The sequence below is a fragment of the Eriocheir sinensis genome, unplaced genomic scaffold, assembly GCF_024679095.1.
Source record: "Eriocheir sinensis breed Jianghai 21 unplaced genomic scaffold, ASM2467909v1 Scaffold1, whole genome shotgun sequence".
Classification (NCBI taxonomy): domain Eukaryota; kingdom Metazoa; phylum Arthropoda; class Malacostraca; order Decapoda; family Varunidae; genus Eriocheir; species Eriocheir sinensis.
This window is the reverse complement of record NW_026110295.1, coordinates 2,084,092-2,111,459: the sequence shown is the minus strand read 5'-3', so window position 1 is coordinate 2,111,459 and position 27,368 is coordinate 2,084,092. Positions and strand designations below refer to the sequence as shown.

Sequence of the window (27,368 nt, the reverse complement as noted above, 5' to 3'; positions counted from 1 at the left end):
CTACTACTACTCTCCCATAGAGGCCCCCTCTCTGTTCTATAGTCTCCTTGTCGCATAGTGTGTGTCCGCCTTTACACGCAGATGGTAGTGTGGGAGTGTAGGAAAGAGAAAATAATTCTGGCATTTCATATACACGCAGGATATTGTCTGTGTGTTCTGATTTTTCTTTTTCTTTCTCAGCAGCTGCCCCGTTACAAAGGCAAGGAATCCCAAGTCACCTGTGACGTCAATATCAAGTTCAAGGCCGCCTTTAACTATCTTGAATCCAGCATCCTCATCATTGCAGGTATTTTACGCTATATCCGAGTATTGATACAGTGCTCCAGCCTACAGCAGCTGCGTACGAGACTTCACAGACAATGGCAGCCCTTAAGTAAGCCGCTAAAGGTGCTGAGGAGGGAAAAAGGTGTTTGCTTACCTCTCGGCCAGCCGCCGGGGCGGTGTCGCGTTCCGCCGCATCCTCCTATTATTACTGGTGACAGGTGAGTCATAGGCACTGTGGCAGGTGTTGGGGGCTGTGTGAGTGTTGGGGCAGTGTGAGTGTTGGGGCAGGTGTTGGGGGCTGGGTGAGTGGTGGGGGAGGTGTTGGGGCTGTGAGTGTTGGGGGCAGGTGTTGGGGGCTGTGTGTGGGTTGGGGCATGTGTTGGGGGGTTTGTGTGTGTTGGGGGTGGTGTGTGGGGCTGTGTGAGGGTTGGGGCAGGTGTTGGGGGCTGTGTGAGTGTTGGGGCAGGTGTTGGGGCTGTGTGAGTGTTGGGGCAGGTGTTGGGGGCTGTGAGTGTTGGGGCAGGTGTTGGGGGCTGTGTGAGTGTTGGGGCAGTGGAGTGTTGGGGCTGTGTGAGGTGTTGGGGCTGTGTGAGTGTTGGGGCAGGTGTTGGGGGCTGTGTGAGTGTTGGGGGCTGTGTGAGTGTTGGGGCAGGTGTTGGGGGCTGTGTGAGTGTTGGGGCAGGTGTTGGGGGCTGTGTGAGTGTTGGGGGCTGTGTGAGTGTTGGGGGCTGTGTGAGTGTTGGGGCAGGTGTTGGGGCTGTGTGAGTGTTGGGGCAGGTGTTGGGGGCTGTGTGTGTGTTGGGGGCTGTGTGAGTGTTGGGGCAGGTGTTGGGGGCTGTGTGAGTGTTGGGGCAGGTGTAAGGGGCTGTGTGAGTGTTGGGGGCTGTGTGAGTGTTGGGGGCTGTGTGAGTGTTGGGGCAGGTGTATGGGGCTGTGTGAGTGTTGGGGCAGGTGTTGGGGCTGTGTGAGTGTTGGGGCTCGTGTGTGGGGCTGTGTGAGTGTTGGGGCAGGTGTTGGGGGCTGTGTGAGTGTTGGGGCAGGTGTTGGGGGCTGTGTGAGTGTTGGGGCAGGTGTTGGGGCTGTGTGAGTGTTGGGGGCTGTGTGTGTTGGGGCAGGTGTTGGGGCTGTGTGAGTGTTGGGGCAGGTGTTGGGGGCTGTGTGAGTGTTGGGGCAGGTGTTGGGGGCTGTGTGAGTGTTGGGGCAGGTGTTGGGGGCTGTGTGAGTGTGGGGGCAGGTGTTGGGGGCTGTGTGAGTGTTGGGGCAGGTGTTGGGGGCTGTGTGAGTGTTGGGGCAGGTGTTAGGGGCTGTGTGAGTGTTGGGGCAGGTGTTGGGGCTGTGTGAGTGTTGGGGCAGGTGTTGGGGGCTGTGAGAGTGTTGGGGCAGGTGTTGGGGGGCTATGTGAGTGTTGGGGCAGGTGTTGGGGCTGTGTGAGTGTTGGGGCAGGTGTTGGGGCTGTGAGAGTGTTGGGGCAGGTGTTGGGGGCTGTGTGAGTGTTGGGGCAGGTGTTGGGGGCTGTGAGAGTGTTGGGGAAGGTGTTGGGTGTACAGGTGTGTGGTGAGCATCAAGGTGGGGCGTGTGTTCTACTAGGGAGTTGTTTCTTTAATGTTTTAGGTGGCTGGTTATATAAAGCCCGGCCAGCAATACAGGTTGTTTCGCATGGTATGTGTTGTGTGTTTGGGGTAAATAATTTATAAGCTATACAATGCCAGTTCCATTTCAAGCATGCTTGGTGGCAAAACATGAGACACACATGTATGGGTTTCCCTCACACACCTGACAAAGTGGACACCTTTTATGCTATCTTTGAAGCCACCTTGCTGCCTTCATTACTGATATCATTTCTGTCCTGGAGGTTGAATCAGATGAATCATCCAAACTTGCATCATCATCGGGGTCATTGTCATTCTCTGCAGATGACGCTGAGTGGCCGTAGAACATCCGTCTATCCATATTTTATACTCTGGAATATGTGAAGGGTGAAGGGTAGTCAGCCGCGCTGCACTAAACGTGTTAAACTAATCTAACTTAACAACCTACCTAACGCCCCCCCCATGTTTTCATGTTTTGCATTGTTATATCAAAATTTCTTCTAATAACTGAAAGTTCTTTACTTCATTGCATTCAGGGACAAAAAAAGCATCCATAATGTATTTTAACACAGCAAGAGGTGGCTGACCTTTTTCAGCAACAGCCAATATTTCCTTTATTGCCGCTCCTTAGTGTTAGTGTAATTTTTCTGCTAATATGGCACTAAAGGCAGCCCTCTATGATGATGACCGTCGCTTCCTCTTCTGCCATGGTCAGCAATGGTGTATCACATATTTATTGTACACAATTGAACTTAACAAATTTGATAAATCAGAATCTAATATAATCTAACCTGACCCTCCGCTGCCAAAATACGATGAGCTAGGCTGCGGTCATTAACTTTATACATCATTATTTTGGTATTCAATTTTCCAAAAGTCATTAGTTAGTAGTTACTGCACTGCACTGAGAGTAATGATACAACACATAATGTCAGAGTTAACCTCATGTGGGATGGAGGCTGATATGGAAATAAGGGCAGCCATCTCGCATGAGGCTAATTCTTGCATTATATTATGTGTTGTACGGTATTATATTACTCTAGTGCAGTGCAGTAATTAATCCTTTCACGCACCATGGTGCCATTCCCGTCAAAATGGAATCGTCTACATCTGAGCTTTTGACTCGAAACGCGTCAAAAAATTTTTTAAAAAATCGCCAAAAATAAAGTATCGTTCAAAATTGCATCAAATTTTTTTGAATCAAAGATCCAAGCTAGACCTATAAAATAAACTAATGGTCAACTCTCTCGTGCCGTTGGATTTGACGTGATAATTGCCCGTGGCTGAGTTGCCTCTCACCAGGCAGCCTGTGAGCACGGACTGTTGCCCCTTTAAATTGTCTCTGGAGCCTGGTAAGCCTGGATTACAGTTTGGTGAAATTTATTCTTACTTCCGATGTAAAGTGATCGTGCCGTGATACGATATTTTGTTTTATTTTCGTAGGGACAAGTAACTGTTACTAGTAGAAAATCTGGCTAAGAAACTATCAAGTAAAGAGAATGAGACACACTTGTACAGAGCATGATGATGATTATGATGGTGATGGTGGAAACAGTGAAAAAAACTCCAGCAGAGAGTGTCAGGGAGAGACTTAGTGTTATTTATTATGATTATTATTGCGTCTGGCGAAGTTGTTCCAGACAGCAAATAAGTGCGGTGCGCTAATAGTTATGTCTGTTTTTATTATCAAAACTCTATTCCAGACAAAATTGACATCTATTTTGATCGCCTTGACCTGCCCGTTGTGTTGTGTTTGCTACCCTTGAGCTGTTTCTTCTACTGGAGAGAACAGAAGAGATAGAAAATAAAGTTTTCCTCCATTTTCTCAAGAATTTCTGGTCGTATGAAAATTCCAATAATAACGTTGGAATCCTCATAAAATCATCTTTATTGGCATATAAATCATAAAAAGTCGTCTCAGAAAGTTTTGAGCTACGAGGTGATGAACGTAAGCATTTCTTATTTTTCTTTAATCAATTTTTTTTTTCCAAGTTGGTAAACTTTGCTATTTATTTGCATTTCTTGATATTTTTTCCTTCGCAAGGCAGAATAATCTCTTCCAAAATGAACGATGTATAATAATGCCAGGAAAAAAGAATACCCGTGGCTGAAATTGATAACATGAATTTTTTTTTCGGCGCACAGTCAGGCCATTCCGCAACGCCCCCTGGGGAGCCCCAGACGGATGTCGCAGTGGAAAGAGAAACTTATTAATCTTTTGGTGCGTGAAAGGGTAAATACCCTACAGAAAAATAAGGAAACTGCAAAATATTGATGTATAACAGTATAAAGTATAAGAGTGCGGCCTAGCCCATGGCAGCTTGGGGGGCTAGGTTATATTAGGTTATAGTTATGTTAGATATGCTTTAGTTAGGTTGGGTCAAGTTAGGTTATATTAGGTAGGAGTTTGTTTTGATTAGGTTAGGTAATCGGAGCCCTTTCATGAATCTCAGTAATAATGATGATAATAATGATAATAATAATAATAATAATGATAATAATAATAATAATAATAATAATAATAATAATAATAATAATAATAATAATCATAATCATAATAATAATAATCTAATTAGACCTAACGCCACATAACAGGAGCATTCCTCCACTTGACTCCCGTTTAGCCATTTCCATGGACAATGGTAGGAAAAGAAGTTGAAGAGTACGCTTTGTCCGAGCAAAAAGTGTCAAGCTCTGATGTGTTGTTGAAATAAGAGAAGCCAAGTATGTAAATCTAGTAAGGTATCACGGTGGGGCCAAGGAGAGAGGGATGGGGTATTACTCTGGGTGTGTCATTCAGTGCAATGCTTGTCCCCAGGTGTGCAGTGTAGGGGAGCGTGAGCACCTGCCAGGCCGCTCACAGTGATAGAGCCCTCAAGAAGACTAAGAAGCTGTGTTGCCGAGGACCACGTCTGGCTCCAGCAGCTCAGATGAGGAGGCGTCACGGTTCAGGGAGGCGTGTGACCTCACCCTGTGGAGGACGGCCGCGCAGGGAGCCGCCAAGAATGAAATCTGCAGAGCGGAGGCATCTGATGAGAAGCCCCAGCCAAGGCGACCAGAGGCAGGCCTTCATGCTGCTGGAGAAGATGCGCACAACCCTTGCCGGGGCGCAGGGCAAGGCAGGTAAGCAAGCAGTATTCTTAAGCACTCTGACCTCTCCTTTGGCCTCTTTTTACTAGGGATGTGCCGATGTATTGGTATCGGTGGTATCGGCACATTTTATGAGTATCGGTATCGGCACATTATATGAATGTTGGTATCGGCTGATTTTCTGCTGATACCGATACCTGAAGTAGTTTTGTACGTCGCATGTCACTCGTTGCAAATATAATTTTGTTCAATAGAAATTTGATTTTCTAAATTACTGAAAAAATATTAGAAAAGTGTAATTATCTAGTATCATGATACTACATAGTTTGGAATTTTCCGTGATTTAATTTTCATCACTTTAAGCGATATGATTCATATTACTTTCAATACAAGTACAGTACCCTCTCGAGTTTAGCGCTATCCGAGTTTCGCGATCCTCTAGTTTAGCGCTTAGTCCTAAATTCTTACATCACGTGTTTCGCGCATTACCGCCACGAGTTTCGCGTTGCTCTGAAATATACGGGTCACGTCTACCTAGCGTCGGCGTCATGTGTGCTGCCTTAAAAGGCGGTGTCCAACCATTGGGGCCATGGGCAACCGCGGTTGCCTGTATGCCCAACCGGTAGCAAGTTGTTGGTTTTCCTTATGAATGGAAAACGGTTGTGAGTATGAGCGTGGGTACCTCACGGCTGCATGTAAACAAACAGACGACGGCAGTGGCTGAGGAGCAGTGGAAGATGGCCCACCAAGAGACTCGTAAATTGGACTGGCAGAGCTGCTTTGCTCACTACTTGATTAACAAGATGAGAGAACACCCCGTGCTGGGGAACCACAGTCCAGAAAACTTTTTCTCCAGTTAATGAAAATTGTAGATCTCCCGGCATTGTTTCCTCTTCTTCTTCTTCTTCCTCTTTTGACCTGTAATGCATGGCAGCGATGGTGAAAAGTAATAGTGAAAAATAGCAAAAGGGCATAGATCAGCAAAATCAGCGAGAGAAAAGGACAGAAAAACACCTAAGCTCAGGGTGAAGTGTATAAGTGCGCACTGTTAGGTAACTTAGGGCCGCTTCCACAGTCACTTGTTTGTTTTGACCGTTACCAATGGCGGCGATCGCCGCTCACCGTTGCCAGATTGTTGTACTCAAGCATAGTATTTATTGTTTTCTGACGCCTAACTATTGCCAGGAAACATCTAACTCTTTTAACAATAACTATAAATGAGTTTCGTTATTGGAGCCCAGAAGACAGTTTAGGGGTAAGATGTCGGGAAATATAATCGGCTGAGTACGACAATCTGGTAATGTTGTGACGTCGCTTAGTATTTCACGTGAAACTGGCCGACGGGGTAGTGGCGGCTGCACACGAGGCGAGAGATGTTGAAAGTGTTTGGTTAGTGCGGGGCTGGGCTAACCCTGCAGCCACCACTACCCATTGACCAGTTTCACGTGGAAATACCATAGCGGCGATTGCCACCATTAGCAAACAAAATGACTGTGAAAGCGGCCCCAAGTGCATGTTGTGGAGAAGGAGGACCTAGGAAGCGATACAAAGCATTACAGGTCAAAAGAAGAAGAACGTCCACTACACTGGCCGGTGTTGTGAGAAATATCTCCCCAATGAAATTAGTAATTCTGTGTCCACCACACATGTGGGAATACACAGCATTAAAAGTATTAATTTGCCTGGTTTTGTTCTAGTCTGTCTGCTTGTGATCTTTGTGAGCGGTGAGGGAAATATGGAAACAGTAAGCAAGTTGAGCCTCTCTGGGAGCTATTTTGCGGTGGCGGCAGCAGTTTACATTCAATAGGCATTGAAAAGTCAATCATGATATGAGTGATTTAATAATTTTTAACATAAAGAGTTAGCAGATTATTTCATAACACAGAAAACTACCAGAAAAATATAGGTTTGTCCAACTGTCCCACGGGTGACCGCGAGCGATCACCCTTACTTTAGCAGACAACACCACGTGGATCACAAGCGTGTATTCAGAGTTTCAGAACTGCCAGCCAATTGTGAGACAGCCGCCTTCAACTGCGGCTTAAAACAACCTGTTCTCACTTCCCATTTTCTGCCTATTACCAAGGTACGTATTTTGAGATAACAAGGGAGTAAAGTCGAAAAAATTGTGATAACAAGGGAGTAAAGTAAAAAAAAAAAAAAAAAAAAGCGCTCTTACATGGATTTCAATACCTCGAGTTTCGCGATCCTCGAGTTTAGCGCCATACCTTCGGAATGAAGCAAGCGCGAAACTCTAGAGGGTACTGTGTATAATACTTAGTATACAGTGTAGCCTTTGGCACCGCGGACGCGTACAATACAGGTTTAGTAGCTTCGGCGCGGGATTGGCGGAGCCCCTCCACTCACCTCACTTGCCTCAATTGGCTGCCTCAGTCGGTCAGACGGTCGCTCCGCAGCGGAGCACGCTGCCAGGGTCTGGGGATCTCTTCACAGTCTTCTGCCTAAATGTGTGGCAATTAATAAAGCTAACCTAGTTGAGTCAAGTAGACCTCATGAGGCGCCTCCTCTCTCGCCCCTTGTCGAAACTCATGGGGGTGTGTGTTAACACTTCCCTTGTATGGTGGAGCAACGAGTAGTGGGTCTTTTTTTCTTAACATTTGATGTTGCCCTTTAGCGGCTGGAGTTGTTGTATAAAAATTTAATCAGTGCACAGGTATCGCTATCGGTCAAATATTGGGGTATCAGTATTGGTCAAAATTTTGGTGTCGGTACATCCCTAGAGTCCAACCAAATTGTCGGGTCCGTTTGGACGGAGGCTCCCGCGGGTCCATTTCTCCCCTCCGCTCTGCCACACAGTCCCAACACCTGTCCCTTCCTCTCCTATGTTACCTTTGCCTTACATGTGAGAGCAAGAGACAGGTGTTGGCCTGTGTGGCAGAGCAGAGGGAGGAAAGGACCCGCGGGAGCCTGCGCCCAAATGGGTTCCATTGGTATTCAGCCCGCACGGGATTCAGCCCACGGAATTCAGCCCACACGGAATTCAGCCCACACGGGATTCAGCCCACGGAATTCAGCCCACACGGGATTCAGCCCACGCGGGATTCTGCCCACGGAATTCAGCCCACACGGAATTAAGCCCACACGGGATTCAGCCCACGGAATTCAGCCCACACGGGATTCAGCCCACGCGGAATTCAGCCCACACGGGATTCAACCCATGGAATTCAGCCCACGCGGGATTCAGCCCACGGAATTCAGCCCACGCGGGGTTCAGTCCACACGGGATTCAGCCCACACGGGATTCAGCCCACTGAATTCAGCCCACACGGGATTCAGCCCACACGGGATTCAGCCCACACGGGATTCAGGCCACGGGATTCAGCCCACACGGGATTCAGCCCACACGGGACTTAACTCACGGGCCCACACTGTTGAGTTGAATAGGGGTTTAATTGACATGGAACCCTTAGAAATATGACCATTTCTACTGAACGGATTTTTAGAAAAGAAAAGTAAATAACTTAAAGCAATATTATTCTTTGACTATTCATTATTTTTACAGTAGTTAGTGCTCTATTCGCCGAACCCAGCTTGCACCACGAGGAGGTTGAGCACCATAGCAAGCCTTTTATATATATATATATATATATATATATATATATATATATATATATATATATATATATATATATATATATATATATATATATACGTGATGAGAGAGAGTGTGTTCATTCATTCGCAATTCCGAGGGCTGAATCCCGTGTGGGCTGAATCCTGTGGGCTGCATCCCGCGTGGGCTGAATCCCGTGTGGGCTGAATCCAGTGGGCTGCATCCCGCGGCTGAACTCGTGGGCTGAATCCCGTGGGCTGAATCCCGCGTGGGCTGAATCGTGGGCTGAATGGCTGAATCCCATGTGGGCTGAATTCCGTGTGGGCTGAATTCCGTGGGCTGAATTCCGTGTGGGCGGAATCCCGTGTGGGCTGAATCCCGTGTGGGCTGAATCCCGCGTGGGCTGAATTCCTTGGGCTGAATCCCGTGTGGACTGAACCCCGCGTGGGCTGAATTCCGTGGGCTGAATCCCGCGTGGGCTGAATTCCATGGGCTGAATCCCGTGTGGGCTGAATTCCACGTCCACCGCCCAAATGGACTCCACAATTTGGTTGGATTTTTTTTTTTTTTTTTTTTTTTATAGCTAAGGAGACAGCTCAAGGGCGCAAAGAAAATAAAAGAAAAAAGGCCTGCTACTCACTGCTCCCGAACAGAGGTTAAAGAAGTGTCCAAAATCAGAGGTTAATTTCGGGAGGAGAGGTGTCCTGATACCCTCCTCTTGAAAGAGTTCAAGTCGTAGGCAGGAGGAAATACAGATGAAGGAAGATTGTTCCAGAGTTTACCAGCGTGAGGGATGAAAGAGTGAAGATGCTGGTTAACTCTTGCATAAGGGGTTTGGACAGTATAGGGATTGTTTGACAAAGTTCCTCATCAACGACTGTTGCTTAAATTACAGGCTCACGGAGTAGAGGGTAAAGTTTTGAACTGGGTCAAGGCGTGGCTTAGCAATAGGAAGCAAAGAGTGCAAATCAATGGTAAAAGATCTGACTGGGGATGTGTTACGAGTGGGGTCCCACAAGGTTCGGTATTAGGTCCACTTTTGTTTATTATTTATATCAATGACTTAGACACAGGAATTAGTAGTGATGTTAGTAAATTTGCAGATGATACCAAGATCGGTAGAGTAATTGAGTCGGATCAGGACGCTAGTATTCTCCAAGGTGAACTCAACAGATTATATGACTGGGCGGATAAATGGCAGATGGAGTTCAATGTAGGGAAGTGCAGTATTCTGAGTGTTGGTAGGAACAACCCCTCACATAACTAGTGCTTAAATGACACTCTAATAAGTAGGTCTGGGTGCGAGAGTGATTTAGGGGTCTTAGTGAACTCTGATCTCCGTCCAAGGGCACAATGCATTCAAGCTAGAAATCGAGCTAATAGGGTACTGGGATTTATTTCAAGGAGCGTAAGCAACAGAAGCCCCGAAGTCTTCCTCAAACTATATTTAGCATTAGTTAGACCTCATCTTGACTATGCGGTTCAGTTCTGGTCACCCTACTATAGAATGGATATCAAAATGTTAGAATCGGTGCAGAGGAGGATGACTAAGCTGATTCAGGGTTGAGAAACTTGCCATACGAGGAAAGACTCAAACAGTTAAACTTGCATTCTCTAGAAAGGCGAAGGGTGCGTGGAGACATGATCGAGGTTTATAAATGGATGAAGGGCTTTAATAAGGGAGACATTCATAAGGTTTTGTTGGTAAGAGAACCGGGTAGGACACGAAGTAACGGGTTTAAACTGGATAAATTCAGATTCAACAGGGACATAGGCAAAAATTGGTTTACTAACAGGGTGGTGGATGAGTGGAATAGGCTTAGCAGTCATGTGGTGAGTGCCAATACAATTGTCACATTCAAAAATAGACTAGATAAATTCATGGACAGCGATATTAGGTGGGGTTAGATACACGGGAGCTTAGGGTCAAAGGAGCTGCCTCGTACAGGCCTACCGGCCTCTTGCAGACTCCTGCGTTCTTATGTTCTTATGTTCTTATGAGCATGAGTAGAAAGTAGAGTGCAGCGGGGCCGCGGGAGGGGGGGAGGCATGCAGTTAGCAAGTTCAGAAGAGCAGTCAGCGTGGAAATATCGATAGAAGATAGAAAGAGAGGCAACATTGCGGCGGAATTTAAGAGGTAGAAGACTATCAGTATGAGGAGGAGAGCTGATGAGACGAAGAGCCTTAGCCTCCACTCTGTCCAGAAGAGCTGTGTGAGTGGAGTGGAGTGAGATGCATACTCCATACGAGGGCGGACAAGGCCCCTGTATATGGACAGCAACCGTGCAGGGGAGAAGAACTGGCGGAGACGGTACAGAACGCCCAGCCTCGAGGAAGCTGATTTAGTAAGAGATGAGATATGAAGTTTCCAGTTAAAATTTTGAGTTAAGGATAGACCGAGGATGTTTAGTGTTGAGGAAGGTGATAGCTGGGTGTTGTCAAAGAATAGGGGATAGTTGTTTTGAAGATTGTGTCGAGTGGATAGGTGGAGAAACTGTGTTTTTGAGGCGTTGAAGGACACCAGGTTCTTCTTGCCCCAATCGGAAATAATAGTAAGGTCTGAGGCTAAGCGTTCTGCAGCCTCCAGCCTTGAGTCGTTAAGTTCCTGAAGGGTGGGTCTTCTATTAAAAGAAGTTGAATAATGCAGAGTGGAATCATCGGCGTAGGAATGGATAGGACAGTTCGTTTTGGAAAGAAGATCATCAATGAACAACAGAAAAAGAGTGGGAGATAGGACAGAACCCTGTGGGACACCACTGTTAATAGATTTAGGGGAAGAACAGTGACCGTCTACCACGGCAGAAATAGAACGGTCAGAAAGGAAACTGGAGATAAAGGTACAGAGAGAAGGATAGAAACCGTAGGAGGGTAGTTTAGAAAGCAAAGATTTGTGCCAGACCCTATCAAAAGCTTTTGATATGTCCAGCGCAATAGCAAAAGTTTCACCGAAACGGCTAAGAGAGGATGACCAAGAGTCAGTTAAGAAGGCTAGGAGATCACCAGTAGAACGCCCCTTGCGGAACCCATACTGACGATCAGATAGAAGGTCAGAAGTGGAAAGGTGCTTTTGAATCTTCCGGTTAAGGATTGATTCAAAAGCTTTAGATAGACAAGAAAGTAAAGCAATAGGACGGTAGTTTGAGGGATTGAGCGGTCACCTTCTTAGGTACAGGCTGTATGAAGGCATACTTCCAGCAAGAAGGAAAGGTAGATGTTGACAGGCAGAGGCGAAAGAGTTTGACCAGGCAGGGTGACAGCACGGAGGCACAGTTTTTAAGGACAATAGGAGGCACTCCATCAGGTCCATAAGCCTTCTGAGGATTGAGGCCAGAGAAGGCATAGAAAACATCATTTTGAAGAATCTTTATAACAGGCATAAAGGAGTCAGAGGGGGGATGAGTAGGAGGAATATGCCCAGAATCGTCCAGAGTGGAGTTTTTAGAAAAGTTTGAGAGAAGAGTTCAGCCTTAGAGATAGATGAGACGGCAGTGTTGCCGTCAGGACTGAGGAGTGGAGGGAAAGATGAAGAAGTGAAGTTGGAGGAGATGTTTTTGGCTAGATGCCAGAAGTCACGGGAAGAGTTAGAGAAAGCAAGGTTTTGACATTTTCTATTAATGAAAGAATTTTTGGTTAGTCGGAGAATAGATTTGGCACGATTTTGGGCAGAAATGTAAAGTTCATAATTAGCATTAGTTTGAAGGCTCTGGTACCTTTTGTGAGCTACCTCTCTATCATTGACAGCACGAGAACAAGCATGATTAAACCAAGGCTTTTTAGCGTGAGGAGTAGAGAAAGAACGAGGAATGCCTCCATTCCAGAGACAATCACCTCTGTGATGCGCTGAGCACACACAGAGGGGTCTCTATCCTGGAAGCAATAATCATTCCACGGGAAATCGGAAAAGTACATCCTCAGGTCGTCCCACCTAGCTGAAGCAAAATGCCAGAAGCATCGCCTCTTTGGTGGGTCCAGAGGGTGTACAGGAGCGATAGGACAGGATGCAGAAATAAGATTGTGATCGGAGGAGCCCAATGGAGAGAACAGTTTGACAGAATAAGCAGAAGGGTTTGAGGTAAGGAAGAGGTCTAGAATGTTGGGCCGATCTCCAAGACGGTCGGGAATACGTGTAGGGTGCTGGACCAACTGCTCTAGGTCGTTGAGGATAGCAAAGTTGTAGGCTTGTTCACCAGGATGGTCAGTGAAAGAGGATGAAAGCCAAAGCTGGTGGTGAACATTGAAATCTCCTAGGATGGAGATTTCAGCGAAGGGAGAGTGGGTCAAGATGTGCTCCACTTTAGAATTCAAATAGTCAAAGAATTTTACATAGTTGGTAGAGTTAGGTGAGAGATAAACAGCACAGATGTATTTAGTAATAGAGTGACAATGAAGTCTTAGCCAGATGGTGGAAAATTCAGAAGAGTCAAGGTCGTGGGCACGAGAGCAAGTGATGTCGTTGCGCACGTAGGCGCAACATCCAGCTTTGGATTGAAATTTAGGATAGAGATAGTAGGAGGGAACAGAGTAGAGATTGCTGTCAGTAGCCTCAGAAACCTGTGTCTGTACTTCTCTCTTTTATAGGAACAGCGATTAGTGGGCTTTTTATACACTTTCTTTTTGTTGTCCTTGATCTCCTTCCTTTATTGTTAAAACAAACAAAAAAATTACATTGTCAACTCTCTCTCTCTCTCTCTCTCTCTCTCTCTCTCTCTCTCTCTCTCTCTCTCTCTCTCTCTCTCGCTCTCTCTCTCCCTTCTATTTTTCTCTCTCTCCTTACTTCCTTCTCTCCCTCCCTTCTTTTCCCTCCCTCTCTCCTTACTTCTCTCTCTCCCTCCCCACCTTTCTCCTTCCCTCCCTCCCTCTCCTCCTGCCTGTACCCTTCACACAGCCAACAGCCAGGCCCGGTCCACTCCCCCAGCAGTCTCTTTGTGAGCAACTCCCCCTCACACACTGCCCTCCTCTCCTCAGGGTGTGTGGGGCTGAGGCACAAGGATGGCCATGGCCCCGGCATACAGGGCAGGCCATCGTCAGGCAGGGCAGAGGCCAGCACAGCGAGGGTGGCCACGGCTGCCCCATCCACACTCTCCCTTCCTGGCCAAGCAGCTCACCTCAAGACTGGACGGGTGAGTGCTGTGTAGTAGTAGTAGTAGTAGTAGTAGTAATAGTAAATTGATTTCTTTTGGCCACTCCTCAACTTTTTTATAGGAGCAGTGATTGGTAGGCTTTTTTTTCATTATTGTTTTCTTTCTTTGGCCCCTAAGCTGTTTCCTTTATTGTAAAAAAAAAAGTAGTAGTAGCAGATGGGATGGCTGAGAGAGAGGGAGAGGAAGGGAAGTAGATTTGGACAAGCTATGGGATGGAAGTGATAACATTGCTGGAGTGATGTCGCTCTACAATAAGATTTAGAATGTCATGATGCCTTACCTTCAATACAACCCTCTGTACCTCACCACTAGAGTTCAGTCCAGCACAAGACGCCCGTGTTCCATCACTAAGGCTGTGTGTGTGTGTGTGTGTGTGTGTGTGTGTGTGTGTAGTAGAGGCATGCTAACTTCTGAGGACTTCCTAGACCACAACGAAATCATAACTTTAGTGGTGAGGTGCACAGAGTTTTGGTGGCTTGGCTTGTTGCTCTGGAGGCAGTGGGTTGTGACATGCTGTAGAGTTGTTATTTAAAACCCAACCCCTTCCTCTGTCATCCCCTTTCCTGCTCCTGCTGCCCCCCACACTCCCTACCCAACCTCCACTCTTCGATACTACTTTCTACTACTATAGTCAATCCAGGAGGAACTGGCAGATGGGGGGTGAGAGGTGCGGGTCAGCCCCGCCCCGCACCCTGCCACACACTCTCAACACTTCTCGCTTCCTCTCATATGCCAGTTATTTACTACCTTTAAATGAATTTAATTGAATAATTGGATAATCCAATAAGGTCATATAGCGTTGATTGTTTCGTTTTTAAGATAATAACAAATATTTTGTATAAATACCACGACGCTTGACAGGGTTGTATTCCAACGTTGTCATTCTACACATCCAGAGCCCAGGTCACTTCTCTCAAGGTCATGGAAGGGTCAGCTGGTGGGCCCATGGGTGGCCCGCTCCCGCCTCTCCCCTCCCTCCCTCTCCCTGCCACTCCACGTCCTTGGCTGCACAGCCGAGAAAGAACTCATTTACAATGTAAACAAGTACTTTTTAGACGAAAAAACAACAGAGGATTTATCATACCACTCACAAGAGTAACTGCAAGAACAGCAAGAGCCACTAATGTTAGTGAAAGAACTGTTGAAAGAGTCTGCGCCAAACTGGATCATGAGTGCACGACAAACAGCCTGTATTCTCGTCCCCGAAGAAGAGAGAGAGAGAGAGAGAGAGAGAGAGAGAGAAGAGAAGAGAAGAGAAGAGAAGAGAAGAGAAGAGAAGAGAGAGAGAGAGAGAGAGAGAGGAGGAGGAGGAGGAGGAGGAGGAGGACATGAAGGGAGGCTAATGGTGGTCCACTTAACACCTTGACTCTAATCCCACAATTGGAGACAAGAGATGTGGCAGCGTGGTACGGGAGGAGAGATCCCCGCAGAAACCCCCCAATCCACCAGTTCCTCGTGGATTCACTATACTACTACTACTACTACTACTACTACTACTACTACTACTACTACTGCCCAAGCTCGCTCTCTCACACTCCCTGCCCAGTTCCCTCTCTCCTCCCTCTTCCCTCTCTCCTGCCCAGTTCCCTCTCCTCCCCACTTCCCTCTCTCCTCCCTTCCTCCCTCTCCCTCCCCACTTCGCTCCCTCCCTCCCTACTTTCCATTTTATCTCCCCACTTCTTTCTTTCCTTCCCCATCTCCCTCTCTCCCTCCCCACTTCCCTCTCTCTCCCTCCCTTCCTCTCTCCCTCCCCACTTCCCTCTCTCTCCCCACTTTCTTTTCTCTCCCTCACCTCTCTCCCTCTCCACTTCCCTCTCTCCCTCTCTGCTGGATTATGTTTATCCATTAACTTTTTCCTCAACAGTGACTCATCGATGACTACCAGAATGTTAGAGGTGTAAATGCTCACTTATTCTGCCGCGAGAAACACTCACAAAAGAAAAGAATGATGTCGCCGGGCTCAGGTGTTCTCTGCTCTGTGGTTTTAAATGGTGTACATACCTAGTTGTATTTACTTAGTTGTGATATACATGATACACATGGGGTCCTGTCTCCAAATCTCAGTTTATCAAGTTTAGCTTAACCCGTCCGCTGTGATGGTCATGGATTTGGCCTTCACTGGTAGCCTGGTAACATATAGTCCCAGGTCTTTCTGTGCCTCTGTGGTGGATAGTGGAGTGTTTCTCATGTGGTATTGGTGTGCTGGATATCCCTTCACTTGTAGCCTGGTAACATATAGTCCCAGGTCTTTCTCTGCCTCTGTGGTGGATAGTGGAGTGTTTCTCATGTGGTATTGGTGTGCTGGATATCCCTTCACTGGTAGCCTGGTAACATATAGTCCCAGGTCTTTCTCTGCCTCTGTGGTGGATAGTGGAGTGTTTCTCATGTGGTATTGGTGTGCTGGATATCCCTTCACTGGTAGCCTGGTAACATATAGTCCCAGGTCTTTCTCTGCCTCTGTGGTGGATAGTGGAGTGTTTCCCATGTGGTATTGGTGTGCTGGATCTGGTAGCCTGGTAACATACACTCCCAGGTCTTTCTCTGCCTCTGTGGTGGATAGTGGAGTGTTTCCCATGTGGTATTGGTGTGCTGGATATCCCCTCCCAAGGTGCAGGACTTTACATTTTCTTCATATTGAATTGTAGCAGCCACTTTTTGTCCCATTCCTGTAGCTTGGTGATGTCTTCTAGTAGGAAATCCATAGTCAAGGGGTTAAGGTGTTTTATATTACTCATGACAAATCAGTCAAAAATCTATTATTTCAGCAAGACAAATCTGGTGCTAGGAAAGTTGTAAATGGGAAAACTGGGTGAAGTTTCTGGGATGGAGGCAGCAATCAGCCCCTTATATGGGTATGTATTTCAAGATCACTTAAATAATGCCATTTTTCAGACACCAATTAAATGCTATTGGTGAGGCACACTACTTTTTTTCAGGTACATTTGCTCTCATGAGTGGTCAAACCTACAAACAGTGATGTGTTCTGTTGAAGGATTACAGATCTTTTTTATGACTGAAGTGGCAGTGGTGCGTGCAGAAACACAAGACTTAACAAACACCCACAAATGTAACCCGTCCGCTGAGATTGGCACGGATTTTGCCTTAACAAACACCCACAAATGTAGCCCGTCCGCTGAGATTGGCACAGATGTCGCCTTCACTGGTAGCCTGGTAACATATACTCCCAAGACTTTCTTTGCCTCTGTGGTCGATAGTGGAGTGTCTCCAATGTGGTATATTGGTGTGCTGGATATCCCCTCCCAAGGTGCAGGACTTTACATTTTTCTTCATTGCATTGTAGCAGCCACATTTTGCTCCACTCCTGTAGCTTGGTGATGTCTTCTTGTAGGAATTCGCAGTCAAGGAGTTAAGGATAAATTGGAGCAGAGGAGACATGTAGACAGGACAGTATGAGCACCACTATTCCTGCACAGTGTAGCTTGATCAGCAGAACAAGGCCAGTCAGTACAGTGTTGATTTCAGTCCACCTTTTCAACAGGAGTGTGGAGTACCAGGGTGACCAGGAGCACAGACTGACCAAGGATGGCAGTGGTGTGGGTGGTGGTGGTGGTGGCCAGCCCCTCCATCATCCCCTCCGCCTCCTGACTAACCTGCCGCTCGCCCCTCAAGGCATCACTGACCCCACACACGCAGCAGCCAGAAGGAGCAGGCCGGACAGAATCCCCGAAACTCTCCTACTTTGACGGCTGTGATGCGGTGAGAGTCCTGGGTTGTGTCTGTGGGTGTTTCCATGGGTGGTGTTATGAGCCCAGTAATAGCTTTGGCTCTGGTAGAGGTTGTTGTGTTTGTACTTCCATGGGTAGTGTTATGAGCCCAGTAATAGTTTGACAAGGCTTTGGTAGAGGTTGTTGTGTTTGTACTTCCATGGGTAGTGTTATGAGCCATGTGATAGACTGACAAGACTATCATAGAGGTTGTTGTGGGTACTTCCATGGGTAGTGTTATGAGCCCAGTAATAGTGTGACAAGGCTTTGGTAGAGGTTGTTGTGTTTGTACTTCCATGGGTAGTGTTATGAGCCTTGTGATAGACTGACAAGACTATCATAGAGGTTGTTGTGGGTACTTCCATGGGTAGTGTTATGAGCCTAGTGATAGTTTGACAAGGCTTCTTCTGTACCATGAACATGAAAAACACCCACAAGAATCAGGTACAGGAGGCCGTGCCCCTAACACATGATGCCTCCCAAAGGAACTGGCGGTGGCTGAGTGCTTAGCGTGGACGATGCGGGTTCGAATCCGCTTCTACCACCTGGGATTTTCCAGTCACCGCCGAGTGGCCTACGACTACCCACATGTTGTCCTGAAGACCACCCATCAACCCGGACTCTAGAGGAACTGTCCAAGTGAGTCAAGTATGAGCTCCGGGGGGCAGCATGAGCCAAGAACAGATGGCGCCACTATAAACACTTGCCTGCACCACGCCCCCCCAAAAAAGCCCACCGGTGCTATAGGTCAGGACGTAAAAAAAGGGAAAAATGGGTTGTGTGCTAAATCAAAATGAACAACTGTCATGGTAGAGGAGATGAGGAGCAGAAAACCCACTCCTAAGAATTAAATTGTGGTGTGAAAATGAACGGCTGTCGAGATGGAGAGAACAGAAAAGCCTCCTTGTTGGTTAGTCAGTCAGTGGCTGGAGCACGCCAGCACCAAAGCCGCAGAGTAGGAGAGTGTGACCACCCTCATCACAGGCTGTTACCTAAAGACCAACGCAAGATTTAAGTTCAACATTATAAGGAGGTTTTTAAAATGAAATGCACAAAATGGAGGCTACAGTACAGGGGAGAGTGAGGTCAGGAAGAAGGGACAGCGGGAGGGAGGCCGGGAAGCATTTGTGTGTGGGGGGGGAGGGAGAGTGAAGCCCAGTCTCAAGACCATCTAATTGTACAGCTGTTGAGGAATCGCTGTGTTCCAATCTGGCAGACCAGTTTTAACCCCTTGACTATGAACTTCCTACCAGAAGACCTCACCAAGCTACAGGAATGGAACAAAAAGTGGCTGCTACAATTCAGTGAAGAAAAATGTAAAGTCCTGCACCTTGGGAGGGGATATTCAGCACACCAATACCACATTGGAAACACCCCACTATCCACCACAGAGCCAGAGAAAGACCTGGGACTATATGTTACCAGGCTACCAGGGAAGGGATATCCAGCACACCAATACCACATGGGAAACACCCCACTATCCACCACAGAGCCAGAGAAAGACCTGGGACTATATGTTACCAGGCTACCAGGGAAGGCCAAATCCGTGTCAATCGCAGCGGACGGGTTAAGGACAGCATCTTGCACCCAGAGCCACAGAATAAGAGAGCACATACCAAAGGAATTGATGCTAAATGGATATCATGGTAAATAAAGGTTATTTTAATGTTATTTCAATGGTATTTACTGGGTGTGAACTGTTGGGAGGGAAGAGAATCACTGATTACTAGATATACATTTACTGACATGCAGAAACAAGGAAAATTGAGCATATGGTGCTATGGTCAAAGAAATGTGGGAATGTTGAAGCAAGGGATTGATGAGGACAAGAACCTGACCCTTAGTGCATGCTGCTCACCCCACCCTGGCCCTATCCCACCCTGGCCCCTCCCCACACTGGCCCTGCCCCAAACTGGCCTCGCCCCATGTTGCCCCTTCCCCACCCTGGCCCCGCCCCACACTTTTACTCACCCACACTTCTGCTCCTAACTGTTTCCATGTTCTCCAGTGACCAAGTGGTGTGTTGGTGCCTACCTCTGGCTGGCCGGCTGTTATGATAGAATTATGAAGAGCAAGCAGACAGCGCTGAAAGAACGGGGACTTCTTCTTCTTCCACAAACAACTGCTGATGAGAGAGTGAAGCGATGAATAACAGGGCACTGAATAACAGGTAGCCACGCCCTGTAGATTTTGTGTGACATTTATAAGAAGAACATAAGAGCATAAGAACATAGGGAGACTGCAAGAGGCTGAATGTCCTACACAGGGCAGCTCCAGATTCCCCCCACTGCCACCTGTCATCCTCGTCCATGTAGCTATCAAGTCTACTCATAAAACAAGCTGTCATCCCTGCACTCACTATGTAATTGCTGAGTCTATTCCATTCCCCCATCACCCTGTTACTAAACCAAGGCCTGCCTATTTCCCTCCTAATTCTATACTTTTCTAATTTAAATCCATTACTGTGTGTTCTATCCTGGTGGCAGTGTGGGTTGCCTGCTGCCAGCACGTCATCTGGGAGACACACTCGGGCGACAGTGTAAGCAGCAAGCCTTCCATTTAGTGAGCCTGTGTTACAAAATCAGCTTAACCTTCAGACGGCTACAGGAACAAAGAAGATGCCATAAAAATTGCATTGGTGTGAAGATCAAACCCCAGGATCACATTAGACTTTCTGTTCAGTATTCAGCCAGTCAGTTTTGTGAGGCAGAAATAAAACAACACTTGATTGTGATTGAATCTATATATAAACAATAGTTAAAACACCCCTTATGTGGTGTAACTATACTTGTGCTGCGGTCCTAAGGTCGGCAGCGACTATATATAGACCATTCATTTTGGGGAGCTTTTCTTCTAATACTGCCGCCATCTGAGTTAATCTGCATGATAAACCCACGGATCATTTTTTTTATAGTACAAACACTCCTATCATTTCTAAAAACAACTTCCAGTGCAGTAAACAATACCTTTTGCCTCTACAGTCATGCCTTGGTTTATGAGTCTAATTCGTTCTGGAATTTTGCTCGCAAATCAAAACACTTGTAAGCCAAAACGAATTTCCCATTGAAACTAATGTGAATCCCATTAATGTGTCCCATATCCCAAAAAATATTAACATAAAAATCATTTTACATGTTATTTTACGCAGAATGAAGATAATTCTACAAACAACTAGCAATGATAATCAATATTTTTTTATAATATAGTATAATAATATAGCATAATATCTAAATAATACAGTGCTGAAAACACAAAGATCGCACACTGGAGCACAAACGTACGCGGACAGGAGCGCGGTGCTACCCTTGAGAGTGTGCAAAGTGGACTAAGGTGGTGTCACACTGGGCGTTTTCCTCCAGCCCTTGGAGCAAGAAGGAACCGTGGTTGCCTGTATGGTCAACCGGGAGTGAGTTGTTGGTTTGGGTAAATACTCCTGTCCTCCCGTCTCTGAAGCCATGATCGTACCCACAACGGCTTCTTCCTTCCAATAAACTATAGCAACAAGCTTATAGTTTGAGCGGCAGCAGCACAAGCCACAACAGCTCTTACTTTTGCAAACAGTGCCGTGAAGAGTGGACCGAGAGGAGGAGGACCTAAGAAGCGATACAAAGTGTTACAGGTCCAAAGAAGAAGATGTGAATACAGGGCGACTGGTTTGTTTACATTGAGGATATGGGCAGCCGATCTTGGTCGTGTGTGACGCACGTCACCTGGTAATCAAGAGTTACCCCCCTTCCTTGAGACTGTTTTCCATCCCCCCTGTGATCCACCAGAGCGCTCTTTCTTGTCCATATAACTAGATGAAACAACACAATTTCTCATTTTGTCACTCATCAAGGACAACACGCATTGGTTTAGTCACAGTTATGAGATCTCCAGTTCATTAGGAACCTTTCTCTTGCTACTTTGCGTCACTGCACGAGACGGAATTTTTCAAGACGTCCTTTTCTCAACAAAATACCGACCGATGGCATCTCTTCACTTTCTTGTTTCTACTGATGACGATGATGTTTTCATACCTATAGTGATGCTTTCAAATGGTCTGGTGCAGCAGTAACACAACAGTAGCATCGTGAATCTGTATGCACCCCCACCTGGCAGGGTTACCCGTAAGAATCTCAGGAAATGGTCATCGCCTTTGGCCTAAGGAGGTGCGGCGCGGTGTGTTTACCTGTGTCGCCAGCCCCGCCGCGGCTTGTGCCACACCCCCGATTCTTGCCAAGAATTGGGGGGACTTCTTGAAAATCTGACACACGAGAACAAGAAACGCAAGGATTTCTCAAGATTTGGGTAAGTCTTGCTCGTGTTGGGGTATTTCTTGATCGCCAGATAACGGCTTAAAGCTGTAGCTGCCTGTTGCGCCTACCACCAACACGGCTGGAGGAAAAAGGCCAAGTGTGATACCAGCTTGAGACCCTATTCCCATTGTTTTCCGCTCTGAGCGCTCTTGTCTTGCTGCGAACAACAGGAACCCACGCTCACGTCTCGACTTGTACGAACAGGATGCTCGTACGCCAAGTCACCGCTCGTAAACCAAGACATTTATTGTGATTTTCTTTTGCTCATAAATCAAAACGCTCATAAAGTAAGGCACTCGTAAACCAAGGTGTGACTATTTGGTAGTTCCTTGCTCCTCTCGTCATCATTATCTTAGAGATGAATCATATTTGCCGGCACTGAAGATGTCCTTTCTTTCTTAAAATAAGACTTGAAAAATTAGCATGCTGTGCACTATTACAAGCTTGTCGTGCTGGTGGTGAGGCTGACCCTGATTGTGCACCCCACAGGAGAGGCTGAAGGCGCAGTGCAGGGGTGTGGTGGTGCCCTCAGAGTGGATTCTGTCCGGGCAGGCGGTGCACCCCAGGCCACACCCCAAGAACGTCAGGTGAGTAGCAGGGACACACACACACAGACACACACACAGACACACACACACACACACATTGTTAAGTGGGAGTGACAATCTAACCATGATGGGGTTTTCAATTGCAAAGAGGCATGTTGGGAGGAGTGGACATCAGAGGAAGGTGAAACTCTATGAAACTCTTTATTATACCTGCATGGGGAAATAGCTGCTGAGGATAGGCAATGGACAACACTTATGCAATGGATCAAGGAGAACACACACACACACACACACACACACACACACACACACACACACACACACAGACACACACACAGACACACACACACACAGTCACAGACACACACAGAGTCTCACACACACACACACATACAGACACACACACACACACACACAGACACACACACACACACACACACACACACACACACACACACACACACACAGACACAGACACACACACACACACACACACACACACACACACACACACACACACACACACACACACACACAGACACAGACACACACAGACACACACACACACACACACACACACACACACACACACAGACACACACACACACACACACACACACACATACACACAGACACACACACACACACACACACACACACACACACACACACACACACACACACACACACATACACACACACAGACACACACACACACACACACACACACACACACACACACACACTCCTCCTCCTCCTCCTCCTCCTAAGACAAACAAGCAAAAATCTTCAGTTTCCTCCCAAGTGGATGTACCATCAGGTGTGATCCAACAGGACGAATTGGGTGTGGCAATGAAGAAAATACTATGCGTTATTGAGCATCAAGATGTTGGATTTCTCAAATTTGACATGTCTAGGAAAGTGACTATATCAGATGCATTGCAGACAGAAATTTTAATGAGAGGCTCAAGTTTTTTCCAGTATATGTCCGGGGCGTTTGCAGTTAAAAACAAGCGGTCAGTGACTACAGCACGGTTCAAAAACGCCTTGGCAAAAGAAAAGGAGAAGTGCTTTGGTCTTGGTTAGTCTATTCAGCTGTCAAAAGTGCAGTGTTTTGCTTCTCGTGTTTCTGTTTCCCTCGACAGAGACTGCCAGCCACTGTTCTTCCCTAGAGCTAGAGGGAGGTTTTAGCAGCTGGAAAAAGCCAGAAAAAATCATTGCACATGAAAATAGTCAGAGACATCGTGACTCTTTCACAAGATGGAAAGAAATGGAAAGGCGCCTTGTTGAAAAGGAAGGACTAATTGACAAACAGCTTCAAGGGCACATTGCCACAGAGAAGGAATAGTGGCGACAAACCCTCAAGATAATTCTGCACTGTATTAGATATCTGTCCAAACAAAATTTAGCACTGAGAGGTCACAGAGAGAATATAACCTGCACTGAAACAGATGAAAATAATGTTGGAAATTTCAGAGGCCTTTTAAAACTAATTGCAGAGTTTGATCCTGCCATGAAAAACCATCTGGACTATGTCTGTCAAAATCCAAGGTCCCCTTCATATTTGTCTGCTGAAGTCCACAATGAATTCATCCAGATTATTGCATCTACTGCTGGAAGCACTTTACTGAGTGACATCCGAAGAGCTGAGTATTACGGTATAATGCTTGATTCAACTCCAGATGCTGCACACAGGGAACAAATGTCAGAGATCATAAGATATGTAGAGATAAACTATGAAGAAAAAACAGTTTGTGTGAAAGAAAGTTTCCTTGGATTTATTCAAGTACACCAAAAGGATGCAGCAAGTACTGTAAATGTAACAATGCAGCAGCTGGAGAAAGATCACTTGCCTTTTGAAGACTCTCGTTCTCAGTGTCATGACTATGCTGCTGTCATGTCTGGACACAAATAAGGAGTACAACAAAGACTTGTTACAGTGAACCCTAAAGCAATATATGTGAACTGTGACAACCACTCATTAAATCTGGCTGGGGTTCATTCCGCTAGTCATGAGGTGGTGATGGTCACATTTTCTGGAACTGTGCAGGCAGTGCATGTTTTCTTTTCAAGGTCAACCTATCGATGGGAGACACTGAAGAAGAATTTGCCTATATCTGTGAAAGCTGAATCTGAAACACGCTGATGCAGCTGATGCAGTTCGACCCATACATGAAAATGTGGGGGATTTGGTCCAACTTTTAGAGACCATGGGAAGTGATTTGAAGGAGACAACAGATACCAGAAGTGAAGCAACACAGCTGTTGAGCAGAATTTTGACATTTGATTTCTTTGCTGCACTAAGTTTCTGGAACATTTTACTTACCAAGATTGACAGAGTCCAGAAGCGACTGCAGGATCCAAAAATGAATTTCCATGAGGCAGCACAAGATATCCAGGCGTTGCAAGTTTATTTCCTTGCTAATCGGCAGGAAATCTGCCAGACATCTATCAAAAAAGCAAAGGAGCTCTGTCATGCTTGGGATGTAAGAATTGACAGACGACGTGGAGTGAAGAAAAAATTGCCTGGTGAAACTGGTGATGATGCAGACCTCTCAGCAGAAAATGAGATGCAACGTCTGCTAAAAGGTACTATTGACAGAATGCATAATGAAATGGGCGAACGGTTCATCAGATTGCTTAGCTTGGATTCAAAGTTTGGCTTTCTTTTGGATATTAAGGAGTTGCTATCTACAGCCAATGAAGCATACATCACAGAAAGGTGCATTGATGTGGCAAGTTTCTGTGACACTGACTTAGATGGCTTGGAACTGTTCAGTGAAATTGTAGATTGCAGAATGCTGCTTAAGACACGAGATGATGTTCTGATCACTAACACACAGGAATTACTTTGTGTCATTGTACAATATGGGGATGAAAGTGTTTTCCCAAACCCTCGGGTTGGCCTTAGATCCTGCTGACCATTGCAGTATTAATTGCTAGTTGTGAGCGATCATTTAGTAAACTGAAACTTATCTTGTCGTACCTTGGAACGTCTATGGGGCAAGAAAGGTTGTCGGCCTTAGGTCTACTAAGTGTAGAGCAAGAGATCGCAGACAAAATAAACTTTGATGACGTGGTAGATAAATTTTCAGCTGTAAAAGCTAGAAAGATAAATACATTGTGTCGTGCATCAGTACTTGATAACCTTCAATTCATTGTCAACCCTTTTCTTTGGTTTGGTTTTCTGTTATCAATATCTGTCTAATTACCTTTACCCTTTAAAGCTTTATACCGTTTTATTTCCTTGCATATTGTTGGCCCTAAGCATCCAGCACTTTAATCTTTTTGTGTTCATTAGTTTGCCACATGCTAAAACATTCTCTAAAGAAAAGTGAGGTTTATTATTAGTGAACTAATTCATCTTTGTTCTTATCAGATTTCTTTCCAGGCATTATAACTATTCAGTCTTTACCACAAAATACATTTTTTTCTAATATTAACTTCTATACTGGCAACAATTTGTACATTTTCATGATTTTCTTAGCCCCTGTTTTTACTAAAGTTTATCTCCTATTTTAGTCATATCTGTTTAATTTGCCATTTGTCTCTGGTTATTAAGAGTTACTGGTTGCTGTGATGCCTTACTATAGTCTACATTTTATTTATCTTATCAACATTTTGGAATTTATTTATGAGGGCTAATAATTAATTAATTATATCTATTATTAATAAAATAAACTATTCTAGTTTGCGAATTTGGTTTGTGTTCTATCATTCCAGAATATTATTATGCAAATTAGAATGCTTTGTTTTCAACACAGTATATCTGAAATATTAAAGGCCAACATTTCCTGCCAAGATTAGTACACTCAAATGAAAAGAGCCCTTCACCCCTTTGGGGGCGCCATAATAGACTTTGCCCCCGGGCGCCAACAACCCCACGACGCCACTGACAGAGCCACAGGGATAGGAGACTTTGGCCACCTCCATTCCCCCCATTCCTTCCCTCCCTCCCAAGAGAATATAAAGGAAAGGGAGTAAGGGGAAATTAAGGAAGAAAGGGAAGGGAGGAAGGGGACGAAAGAGAGAGAGAAAGTGACTGAAAGGGAAGGGAAGGAAAGGAAGGAAGAGGAAGGGGAAGAGAGAGAAGGGAAGGGAAGGGAAGGAAGGAAAAGGAGAGAGAGAGAGAGAGAGAGAGAGAGAGAGAAGGGAATGGAAGGGGAGGAAGGAAAAGAGAGAGAAGTGGATGAAAAGTGATGGAAAGGAAAGCGAAGGAAAAGGAAGAGTAGAAAATAAAGGAGGAAGGAAGAGGAAAGGGAAAGAGAGATAAGAGGGGACAAAAAGTGTTGGAAAGGGAAGAGGGGGAGCCATACATCCTTTCCCTCACCAAACCACGTTCTCACACCTCGGCACTTTCCAGGTATTTGGAGGAGTACAAGTTGAAGGACCGGTGCGCTGACGGAACCATTGTAGCCGTGCCGTGCTCCCTGCCAGACAACACCAACACCAACACCACTGCAGGGAAAAAGAAGAAAAAGAAATGTGTGGTGTGTGTGTCTCAGGCTGGGAAGGAAGACGCCACATTATCACACCAGGAGGAATCACTCAGTAGCCTTCAGAACGGTGGTGTCAGTGAGGGTTCAAGGACAAAGAGGAGAGGTGTGGTGTGTGTGTCTCAGGCTGGGAAGGAAGACCCCACATTACCACACCAGGAGGAAACACACACTGGCCTTCAGATGGTGGTGTCAGTGAAGGTTCAAGGACAAAGAGAAGGAGAGGTGTGGTGTGTGTGTGTCTCAGGCTGGGAAGGAAGACCCCACATTACCACACCAGGAGGAAACACACACTAGCCTTCAGAACGGTGGTGAGTTGAAAGTTCAAGAAGGAGAGGAGAGAGAGGGTGTGTGTCTCAGGCTGGGGAGGAAGAGGAAGGAAGTTCACTGGAGAAGCACTTAATGGCCTCACGAATGGCGGTTCTGGCTCAAATACCGATGTGATTAAACATAGGAAACAAACCCGAAGGAGAGAGAAGAAGTTGAAGGGAGGCGATGAAGTGGCCGTACCTTAGAGGAAGAACAAGGATGGATAGAATATGAAAAAGCACTAGTTACCCCTCACAATAGCAGCGTTGGCTCAAGTACCGATGTGAGGAAGCAGGAAGCAAACCCAAAGGAGAGGGAAGAAGTTGAAGGGAGG

At 46.1% G+C, this 27,368-nt stretch overlaps 1 protein-coding gene across 1 annotated transcript; it reads left to right on the top strand.

The window, feature by feature from the left end:
• Positions 1 to 226: 226 nt before the first annotated feature.
• LOC126988853 (uncharacterized) lies at positions 227 to 27,022 on the top strand. The gene is made up of 5 exons (XM_050847263.1): positions 227 to 286; positions 4,672 to 4,976; positions 13,483 to 13,637; positions 22,171 to 22,268; positions 26,593 to 27,022. Exons 2-5 carry the CDS (start codon positions 4,784 to 4,786, stop codon positions 27,020 to 27,022), a joined length of 876 nt encoding a protein of 291 aa, XP_050703220.1. The 5' UTR covers positions 227 to 286; positions 4,672 to 4,783.
• Positions 27,023 to 27,368: the final 346 nt, after the last annotated feature.

What these genes read in the sequence shown, in the direction of transcription:
- LOC126988853 (XM_050847263.1), top strand. Translation starts at nt 4,784, where the DNA reads ATGAGGAGGCGTCACGGTTCAGGGAGGCGTGTGACCTCACCCTGTGGA. An exon ending in CTCACCTCAAGACTGGACGG is followed by an intron (nt 13,638 to 22,170) that starts GTGAGTGCTGTG and finishes TGCACCCCACAG; the next exon opens with GAGAGGCTGAAGGCGCAGTG. An exon ending in CCACACCCCAAGAACGTCAG is followed by an intron (nt 22,269 to 26,592) that starts GTGAGTAGCAGG and finishes GGCACTTTCCAG; the next exon opens with GTATTTGGAGGAGTACAAGT.